We start from the raw sequence: 11,455 nt of genomic DNA on the forward strand, positions 1-11,455 counted from the left end.
TCAGCATTTAAAACTGAAATTCACCAGTGTCCTCCTTATCATGTGCTAGTTATGCAATGAAATTGTTAGAACTTTTAACATTCAACTTTGAAGCTGAAAATATTAGCGTTCCTTGATTTTAACTATGTCATTTTTATTGATTATATATAGTTCTTTTGGCTTCTGAATCCATTTTAATACTAAAATAAATAATGGACTCTTTGCCCTATTTCTATTTTTCTGAATTGTTAATAATTTGATATGCCAAATTTTTTTTTAACAAGGTTTTTGGGTTTTTTTATATAAATTTATTTATTTAATTTTGGCTGCATTGGGTTTTGGTTGCTGCACGCGGGCTTTCTCTAGTTGTGGCGAGCGGGAGCTACTCTTCGTTGCGGTGCGCGGGCTTCTCATTGCAGTGGCTTCTCCTGTTGCAGGGCACGGGCTCTAGACACGTGGGCTCAGTAGTTGTGGCTCGCGGGCTCTAGAGCACAGGCTCAGTAGTTGTGGTGAGCAGGCTTAGTTGCTCCACGGCATGTGGGATCTTCCCGGCCCAGGGCTCGAACCCGTGTCCCTGCATTGGCAGGTGGATTCTTAACCACTGTGCCACCAGGGAAGCCCTGGTGTGCCAAATTTTAATTCAGATACTTCAGCAAATCTCTTGAGTTTCTATCTTAAAATTTATCATTTATTGGCCTTGATATTTCTCTTCTCAGACTTGAAGGTGAAGTGAATCCTAATTCCTTATCAACAACGTACAAGTCAGTGTCGTTGCCATTAAGCTCTTCAAACATAAAGCTGAATCTGACTAGCCCTAAAAGGGGGCAAAAAAGAGAGGAAGGGTGGAAAGAAGTTGTTCGAAGGTAAGTAGTATTAGTCTCGTCTTTTTAACTTTTCTCCTCTTGTGAGATGGTTATCCAGTTAATTAATGAATAATTTGAATGTGGTTATTATATTCAATTGCAATGCCATACTACATCCAGAGTAGGCTAAAGCAAAATTAGAAACAGTATGTAAATTTTGTATGCATATTTTATATGATACAAGAAATGTTGGCTTTAGAATAACAAAAAATATTTTATTAAAACATAAGACATACAGTTTACAGACAAACCATACAAAAAGGTCACAGGCTTCTTAAGGGGAAGATTCAATTGACAGCAAAGTCATAATGCTATTTGTGAAGGCTATGATGTTTGTTTAATGGTCCCATTTTGATTCAGACAAGTTTGTCCATCTACAGCATTTAAATAAAGTTAGACTTCGCTAGAGAATCTATATCTGCTTTTAACCAATGCAGTTAGATCACCATAAAGAGTGGGGGGGAGCCCATAAAATTAAAACTACCTTCTCCCTCAAAAAAAATAAATAAATACAAGTACCAACACCCCTGCAGCTAACTTTGACAACTCCTTTCATTCACACTGCTTTATACTTAAACCATGATGGGGGAAATGAATAAAAGCAGACAGGAGCCATTGCTTTTAAATGTTTCACACAATCCAGAAGGTATTTCTAGCCTCTGCTCATGCTTTACAACAGGGAATCAGAATAAGACATAGGTTTGCTAATGTGCACTTAATCACCAAAGGACTAAGATGTCTGAGTTTTTATTCTGTAATTTTTCTAAGACTTTGTGTCCATTAAAAGCAAACAAAAAAGGAAGAAGTCTTGGCAGAACAGAAGTGATGCACACTTGATGATCAGATTGATTTAAGTATTATTCATGGCCTAGTCTATGCTCTAGCTTTCAAAATAGCTACATATTTTCTTCCCAGTTTGTCTACATTAGGATATTAAATTTTGATCATGAAATGTATTTTAGAGTCTACAATTGGGTATTCTTCTGGAAGGTATAGTTCAAAGTTTGAGGGTCCCTCCCTAGGAGGGAATCCTGGCAGTCAGCAGTGACCACATGAAAATAATGGGTGTTGCTCTCATTTGGTTCTGCCAGCAAACACTGGGTTTCCGTGATAATCCTGCAGGACACCCAGGCCATCTTGTCAGATCCCAAAATCAGCCTCTGGTGTTTTCTCACACAAGTGGAAGTCCCAGGCTCCACTTGTGGATTGCTTTTTATGTACAAATCTGAGGCTTTATTTTTTATTGCTAAGTAAAGTTGTTGACACTGATAAGCTGCCTTTATTCATTTTCAGTATGGAGTTTAACAATGTGGTATGCATTATTTTAATTTTGAAAGTATCAATATATGATCATTGCAGTTTAGTTAACATGTGATAGTTTATGCAGATTTGAATGCTGAGATCATGAGTGACTTAAATATAATTTTTTTAAATGGCAGTGTGTTTTTTACCTTCACTAAATTAAATTCAATATAATAAGAGGTCAGTTTCTAAAATAAAAACTTCTAGTAATTTCCTCTTTAAGGTTTGAGAAATACTATTCTACAAATGTTCATGAACATACTTACTGAGACATCTTTTTTTTTAAATTAATTAATTTATTTTTGGCTGCGTTGGGTCTTTGTTGCTGTGCGCGGGCTCTCTCTAGTTGCGGCGAGCAGGGGCCACTCCTCCCTGTGGTGCATGGGCTTCTCACTGCGGTGGCTTCTTGTGCTGCCGAGCACGGGCTCTAGGCGCGTGGGCTTCAGTAGTTGTGGCACGCAGGCTTAGTTGCTCCGTGGCATGTGGGATCCTCCCAGGCCAGGGATTGAACCCATATCCCCTGCATTGGCAGGCGGATTCCCAACCACTGGGCCACCAGGAAAGCCCGAGACATCTTTTTTAATAGACCTTTTGATTTCATAAGCTTATGTGTGGTCTTCATTTTGTAGGTCAAAGAAATTGTCTGTTCCAGCCTCAGTGGTTTCCAGGATAATGGGAAGAGGAGGATGCAACATCACTGCAATACAAGATGTTACTGGTGCCCATATTGATGTGGATAAACAAAAAGATAAGAATGGCGAGAGAATGATCACAATAAGGTAATTGTGAGATATACATATCGTTAGTTCTATGAGGAAATTAAATTTTATTAGAAGTACATTTTTGTTAGGTATGGTACAATCAAGAATTCTGTTTCATGATAAAGATTACCTAGTTTTGTATATTTTTGATCTTGTTCTGTTTTTTGTTTGCTTTCTCCCCAGGGGTGGTACAGAATCAACAAGATATGCAGTTCAACTTATCAATGCACTTATTCAAGATCCTGCTAAGGAACTGGAAGACTTGATTCCTAAAAACCATATCAGAACACCTGCCAGCACCAAAGCCATCCATGCAAACTTCTCATCTGGAGTAGGCACCACAGCAGCTTCCAGTAAAAATGCATTTCCCTTGGGTGCTCCAAGTCTTGTAACTTCACAGGCAACAACATTATCTACGTTCCAGCCCACTAATAAACTTAATAAGAACGTTCCAGCAAATGTACGTTCTTCTTTCCCAGTTTCTCTACCCTTAGCTTATCCTCACCCTCATTTTGCCCTGCTGGCTGCTCAAACTATGCAACAGATTCGGCATCCTCGTTTACCCATGGCCCAGTTTGGAGGAACATTTTCACCTTCTCCTAACACTTGGGGACCATTCCCAGTGAGACCTGTGAATCCTGGCAACACAAATAGCTCTCCAAAGCATAATAATACAGGCCGTCTACCTAACCAGAACGGGACTGTTTTACCCTCAGAGTCTGCTGGACTAGCTACTGCCAGTTGTCCTATCACTGTCTCTTCTGTAGTTGCTGCCAGTCAGCAACTGTGTGTGACTAATACCCGGACTCCTTCATCAGTCAGAAAGCAGTTGTTTGCCTGTGTGCCTAAGACAAGTCCTCCAGCAGCAGTGATTTCCTCTGTGACAAGCACTTGTAGTTCCCTGCCTTCTGTCTCCTCTGCACCTATCACTAGTGGGCAAGTTCCGACCACATTTCTGCCTGCAAGTACTCCTCAAGCACAGCTTTCTTCACAAAAGACGGAGTCTTTCTCTGCCATGCCAGCCCCCAAAGAGAAAGTGTCCACACAGGACCAGTCCATGGCAAACCTGTGTACCCCCTCTTCAACTGCCAACAGCTGCAGTAGCTCTGCCAGCAACACCCCAGGAGCTCCAGAAACTCACCCATCTGGTAGTCCCACTCCTCCCTCCAATAACACACAGGAGGAAACACAGCCATCCAGTGTGTCTGATTTAAGTCCTATGTCAATGCCTTTTGCGTCTAATTCAGAACCTGCTCCATTGACTTTGGCATCACCTAGATTGGTTGCTGCTGATAATCAGGATACCAGTAATTTACCTCAGTTAGCTGTACCAGCACCTCGAGTTTCTCATCGAATGCAACCCAGAAGTTCTTTTTACTCGGTGGTACCAAATGCAACTATACACCAGGATTCCCAGTCTATTTTTGTGACAAATCCAGTTCCTTTAACACCACCTCAAGGCCCACCAGCTGCAGTGCAGCTTTCTTCAGCCATGAACATTATGAATGGTTCTCAGATGCACATTAACCCAGCAAATAAATCTTTGCCACCTACGTTTGGCCCAGCCACACTTTTCAATCACTTCAGTAGTCTTTTTGACAGCAGTCAGGTGCCAGCTAACCAGGGTTGGGGAGATGGTCCACTGTCCTCACGAGTTACTGCAGATGCCTCTTTCACTGTTCAGTCAGCGTTCCTGGGTAACTCTGTACTTGGACACTTGGAAAACGTGCACCCTGACAACTCCAAGGCACCTGGCTTCAGATCACCTTCCCAGCGAGTTTCTACTAGTCCAGTTGGTAAGTTATTATAACTATCATTACCTCACAGTTTGGGGCTTTAACAACATAATCTAACCTTCCAAAGTAATAAAGCATTTATTTTGTACATAATATTGCATGATCTTTTAAAGAAATGAAGGTGTGTCATAAATAGTAAAGACCCCTTAATGACTGCTGATTGAGTGGCCAAAATGTAGGTAAGTCACTCACATATGAGCTGCTTTATATTGTCTTTTATGATCTCTCTGCACCTTATTTCAAGGAAGTTATACCTTGTGTCAGTCCATTTTCTGAGAATTGGTATAAGATGATATTAATAAAAAAGGACTCATAGGATGCTTCAAGCATTCCAAATTTACAGACATTTTTTAAATCATAGTGATTGCCTGCATTTCTGAGATTAAAAAGTTTGGGTTACGAAGGTGTTTAGGTTACAGTCCATAATCTACATTCTTTGTTTTCAGTCTTGGGTGCTCAGAATGAATATTAAATGATGTCATAACTCTATATTATTTATATTAGATGGAGCTATTTGAAGAGATCCAGTCATGTATAGGTTCATATTTAACCAAAAAAAAACCATTTTGAATCAGCTGTTTGTTCTTTGATATTAGAAATTAGCTGCTGAGGCAGTATAAGAAAGATTTAGAAAGATAAGAGGCTAGTGGTGGCTTGGAGATATTTGGAAAACCAGAATCTATTTTCCAGAGTCTAAGGGCCAAATTTTAGTCCAATCTCTTTGCTCTATTCTGAAAAACAAATTAGAAATTGTGGCTGACCTAGAATGGGGGTAATAAGAACTAGTGCCACTTAGCATTTTTCTTCCAGTTGAAAAACTGTCCCATAGCCCATCTTTCCTTTTTGCTAATTATAAACTGATCTAGGTTGTTTAAAATTTGTGAGTTTATGGATATGGCATAGCCTTAGCTTTTCTATCAGATATGTTTCCATTTACTTATCTTTTCAGGAAAACATAGCTGTTACATCATCTTTTGAATAGAAATAAAGCTTGCATAAGACAGTCTGTGGTCCAAAATATTCTCTTGGATTTTTTTTCTTCTTTTCTATAAATAGGTACCTATTTTAACTTTTCATTTTGGCAGACTAATAAGAAGGTTTTCAGAGGCCCCAGAATGAAAGAAGAGCTCATTGCTAGTGCTCAGACTGTGGTAAAAATTAATTTTTTAATTAATCCTTGACTTGATTGGCACTAACTAATACGTGAATTTAGAGTGCCTTAGCTAGAGTGGGACTTCAGATCTCTCATATTCCAGTGTTTGAGCTCTTTGCACTCCACATTCTATATCCCAGAAGATGTGCAGATTATGAATGGCTGGAGAAAAGAAAGTCAAGGAAATCATCCATCTAGTTTGGTAGCAAACAAGGTTTGGGAACCTGAATTATTCAGATCTATAACATCAAAATTATTTATTACTAGTTAAAAAATAATTTTTAAAAAAGCAAGCATTAATCCTTGACCTTCCTTCCAGGGTCCAGAATTGATTAAGCTTGGCTTCATTTCTTAACTGCCTGGGTGGTTTCTTTTGTTGATGCTCTTCTTTCATGGATATAGTTTAGTTTTCCTAGTTTGCAGGTAAGAAATAGTGATACTTAAAAAGACGGGAAAGCATGTGGAGAAACTGGAACCTTCAAACACTGCTGGTAGAAACTTAAAATGGTACATCATTTGGAAAAACAGTTCAACAGTTCCTCAAAAAGTTAAAAAGAGTTACCATATGATCCAGTAATTCTGTTCCTAGGTATATCCAAGAGAAAACATGTGTCTACACAAAGACTGGTACATAAATGTTCATAGCAACACGATTCCTAAGAGCCAAAATGTGGAAACAGTCCAATGTCCATCAGCTGATGAATGGAAAAACAAAATGTGGTATATCTGTATAAGATATTATTCTTAGTATAATGTATATTCTATATTATGAGATACAATGAAAGAAATAAAGTACTCATTTGTGCTACAACATGGGTAAACTGAAAACATTTTGCTGAGTGAAAGAAGCCAGTCACAAAAGACCACATATTATATAATTCTTTTTATATAAAATTTCCAGAATAGGCAAATCTAGAGAGACAGAAAATATATTAGTGGTTGCTTAGAGGTTCAGATATGGGGTAAAGGAGGATGGAGAGTGACAGATAATGCATACAGAGATTCTTTTAGGGTAGACAGAAATGTTCTAAAATTGATTGTGGTGATGGTTGTACAACCCTGTGAATATACTAAAAGCCTTTGAATTATATACTTTATAGATGAATAAGACCTGCTTGAAAAGTTTTGAATTTTTTATGTTGATATTAACTACTTTTTTCTGAAATGAGTACCTATAATCCTTTTCCAGATCCCTGACCTCTTTCCCTAAAATGTTCTCCAGAGAAAGCAATGGAATTTGAGAATACTGCTAAATTCAGACTCATGCAAACTAGATAGAAACTTTGATGTAGTTTGCAGCTGTTGATTTTTTTTTTAATCAGATGGAATACTGAAATTATCTTTAGTTGAATAGTATGCTTTCCTTCCATGTTAGGAAGCAAACATTGGTAGGTTTTGTTACTCATCTTGCACAGGAAATGACTATAGTTATATAGATGAACAGCTATATTTCTAAGTGATGGGTAACACAACATGCTCTTATTTCATGTCCCCTCCAATGAAAGCTTTGAGATTTATCTAGAACATACTCCAGGTGACTGCCATTCCTAAACATTGGGCTCACATTTCTGTATTTAGTCCTGCTTGGTGATATTCTTCTGAACTGTAAGAAAAAAATAGTTTGGGGACATACAGTATGATATAACTGGATTCTTATTGCTGTGATCCACAAAATAAACTGCATTCTTTCTTCTTTTTTAAAGAGGAATTAGGTAAGCTTTGGACATTCATTTTTAAAGCCTTGGCTAATTTGATGTCTTGGACCTGTTTTTATTTCAGGGTTACCATCCATTGACCCATCAGGCAGCTCCCAATCTTCCTCTTCTGCTCCTCTGACAAGTTTTTCCGGCATACCAGGAACTCGGGTTTTCCTGCAAGGGCCAGCTCCTGTTGGGACTCCCAGTTTCAACAGACAACATTTTTCTCCCCACCCTTGGACAAGCGCCTCAAACTCATGTAGGAATCCTGGAGGAACTCTTCCCAAACAGTCTTGAATAAGTTATTAAACCATTTGTTTCAGGGAACGCTATATTGTAACTTTAGTAATCTAAATTGTATGCGAATACCCAAGGTTTGTATTGCAGTCATGTCAAAAATTATCAGTCATTTATAGGATAGAAAACTTGAGAAGGGTCAGGCTATTCTTCCAAGCCAGAATTGAGATTACACTGAGACTTGGATCAAGAAAAGAGGCACTGGGCTTCCCTGGTGGCGCAGTGGTTGAGAGTCCGCCTGCCGATGCAGGGGACACGAGTTCGTGCCCCGGTCCGGGAAGATCCCACATGCCACGGAGCGGCTGGGCCCGTGAGCCATGGCTGCTGAGCCTGCACGTCCAGAGCCTGTGCTCCGCAATGGGAGAGGCCACAACAGTGAGAGGCCCGCGTACAGCAAAAAAAAAAAAAAAGAAGAGGCACTACAAGTAGTTTTATAAGACCCTTTGGGGACAGTATTGTGAAATAATTTCTTAGGTCTGAAAAGAAGTTGAATTTAAGTATCTGGTCAGTTTGGTATGATTCCTCATTTATTTTTACATTTGAGGAAACTGTATGATTGCCATTTATAAGTGAAAATATTCCTCTGTTCTGACTTACTTCAATATTTAGAACAGATGAAGTTCTAAAAGGATTTGAACAGGATTTGATTTTTTTTAAATGAGCATCATGAGAAAGTCAGTGAGTATTGGCCCTTTGACAAGGAAAACTACCCATATTACCTGAGAGTCCCATTAAGAAACAAAGCTGTGAATTGAATCCTACAATGCTTCACTAACATTTAACCTTCCTTCCTTATGGGGAAAAATAAGAGGCTGTAGAAAGAGAAAAAAGAAAACAGCTAATAATTACAGAGGACCAGCAGCTATTTTCCAGATAATATGATAGTTACCGTGCAAACATAGCCACATTTAAGTTAATTTAAAATGTGACAATATATGTTTTGAGAAGATTTTTTAGAACTACAGTAAGGGGAATTCCCTGGTGGTCCAGTGGTTAGGACTCTGCGCTTTCACTGCCTTGGGCCCACGTTCAAACCCTGGTGGGGAAACTAAGATCACACAAGCCAGCAGAACTACAATAAGAATAAATACGACCTTCTTCCTTTCTAGCCTTGTTCAGTTCAATTTGAAAAAATTCTTTAGACTAGTTTGTACTTACTATATTTTTAGACTATTTGTTTATACTTACTACAGGCAGAAGTAGTATAGGATAATATTTATAGAACTTATATATTTTCTTTTTTTTTTAATTTACTTATATATTTGGTTGTACCAGGTCTTTACTTATATATTTGGTTGTACCAGGTCTTAGTTGCAGGAGGTGGGCTCCTTAGTTGTGGCATGCAAACTCTTAGGTATGGCATGCATGTGGGATCTAGTTCCCTGAGCAGGAATCGAACCTGGGCCCCCTGCATTGGGAGCATGGAGTCTTAACCACTGCTCCACCAGGGAAGTCCCTGTATATTTTCATTTGAATGATCTTGTAAAATGAAAATTTTTTTCCAGAACCTATGTTGTGGAACAGATCTTTCCAACAAGGTTTCTCATATTCTTATAATTAGTTTTTATATGTAATAAAACAATAGAGAAATATTTTGCCACCAGGTGACTCTCCTATTCCATCTGTTTCTTCGGGATCATCTTCACCTCTTTCAGCCACTTCTGCCCCACCAACATTGGGCCAACCGAAAGGAGGCAGTGCCAGTCAGGATCGAAAGATACCTCCCCCCATTGGAACAGAGAGACTAGCCCGGATTCGGCAAGGAGGGTCTGTTGCACAAGCCCCTGTGGGGACCAGTTTTGTTGCTCCTGTTGGACACAGTGGAATCTGGTCATTTGGCGTCAATGCCGTGTCAGGTACAGTTACAGCGTCCTCTGTCTGGAGGGATATCTCGAGTAAGTTGTGGGATTTTGCCATTTAAACTTAGTTCCTGCACTTAACCAGTAAGGTTGTTTAAACCTTTGAGGAGTTCAGTCCAGTCTCAAAGTCTGGAATGTTAGTTTGGAGTATACATAATAATAGATGTAATATGTATGATAGTAATATATATAAAATAATAAATACAGACTTGATTAGAAATAAAAGATTCAAAGCATACTTCCTTTCCTTCTTAAGCTTTTCATTATAGAATAGGACAATCATTTGATTTCTTTCAGAGAGCACTTAATCTTTTGCAGGACAGGTAGAGTGTTTGGGGTATTCAGAGTACTCCACCCAGTTTTCCAGGAACTTGTATTTTGGTTTGCAAAGATTTTCATGAATGTGTCCTGAGCTTCTCAAAGGAATGCTTTTGATTAAATTTAGTATGAAAAAATCCAGTGGTAATGTTTTATTTTATTCCAAATAAATATCTAACCTTGATCTCATTTCTTCTTTCTAGAAGGCTTATCAGGTTGGTCACAGTCTGTGATAGGGAACCATCCAATGCATCAACAATTATCAGACCCAAGCACATTCTCTCAGCATCAACCAATGGAGAGAGATGATTCTGGAATGGTAGCCCCCTCTAACATTTTTCATCAGCCTATGGTAAGCAGTTTTGTGGATTTTTCTAAAGTGAGCTGACAAACATCATTGTAACTTGTTTAACACATTGCCAGCTAATGTAGTCACATGTTAAGGAGGAATTTGTACTGAAATAATTCTCCCTTTTGGTATAACTAGTTTGTTTCTATGACTTTGCCAGATCTTTTATCCAGTTTCAAAAGTGGATTATGTTGTTTACATTAGTTTGTCCTCAAACTATCCTGAAGAAGCCCCCGTCTTCCCTCCAAAACCTGAGAGATTTGGGTTTTGCTGCTTTGCATTTGGCTGCCACAGCTTAGAGAGAAGCCTCTTCCTCTCTGAAAAGCTGGCTGTGAGCTCCCCATTGCCCTCTTGTCTCCTCTGAGAGCTTCCAGGCTGCCATAAAGCCAGATTGTGGCTGCAAGCAATCATGTAGAATTCCCCTTTTCTTGGCAGAAGCTTATTAGTAAATCCTAAATATGGAAAGTTGAGGGTATTATATGTGTCCATCAAGTATTGGGAATTTCCTGATGATTTGATATTGGATTTAGTTGTTTTGTTTTGTTTTTCTGTTCTCATTGAAAAATGTTGCTGACACAAATAACCACTTTTGGTTTCCCAAGACTGTACAGTGTTGCTATACTTACAGGATACTCTGGAGTTCTTTGAATGAAGGGAAATAAGAATCTATGCTGGTATTGTGGAATCATCATTTACAATCACTTCATGATTACACCTTTCTGCTGTTTTAGGGTCTACCAATTTCCATGTATGGAGGCACCATAATACCCTCCCATCCTCAGCTTGCTGATGTTCCAGGAGGCCCTCTGTTTAATGGACTTCACAACCCAGATCCTGCTTGGAACCCTATGATAAAAGTTATTCAAAATTCAACTGAATGCACTGATGCCCAGCAGGTAAAATGGACTTAATGCTCTTTTATTTTTCAGATTTATGATGTCATTCTTTTAATTCTTTGGGTAGTGCAAGTTCTGAATATCAAAAATCATGACATCTGACTACCTTGAACTGAATTAAGTTTTTCAATATCAAGATGATGCTACTTAACATTTTATCTCATGTATGTGTATTCTTCCTAGGC

At 38.7% G+C, this 11,455-nt stretch overlaps 1 protein-coding gene across 14 annotated transcripts in view; it reads left to right on the forward strand.

The window, feature by feature from the left end:
• ANKHD1 (ankyrin repeat and KH domain containing 1) overlaps positions 1–11,455 on the forward strand; it is a 121,141-nt gene that overhangs the window by 101,849 nt on the left and 7,837 nt on the right. For 8 of the 14 annotated variants that reach the window (XM_060143741.1, XM_060143751.1, XM_060143742.1 and 5 more), the window contains 7 exons: positions 696–842; positions 2,774–2,923; positions 3,089–4,701; positions 7,634–7,810; positions 9,453–9,704; positions 10,229–10,377; positions 11,106–11,270. In XM_060143741.1, the coding sequence (XP_059999724.1) occupies positions 696–842; positions 2,774–2,923; positions 3,089–4,701; positions 7,634–7,810; positions 9,453–9,704; positions 10,229–10,377; positions 11,106–11,270 (2,653 nt within the window). The remainder of the gene's footprint in view (positions 1–695; positions 843–2,773; positions 2,924–3,088; positions 4,702–7,633; positions 7,811–9,452; positions 9,705–10,228; positions 10,378–11,105; positions 11,271–11,455) is intronic. The other 6 variants (XM_060143743.1, XM_060143745.1, XM_060143749.1 and 3 more) reach the window with 3 other exon arrangements.

Source organism: Lagenorhynchus albirostris, chromosome 3, assembly GCF_949774975.1.
Source record: "Lagenorhynchus albirostris chromosome 3, mLagAlb1.1, whole genome shotgun sequence".
NCBI lineage: Eukaryota > Metazoa > Chordata > Mammalia > Artiodactyla > Delphinidae > Lagenorhynchus > Lagenorhynchus albirostris.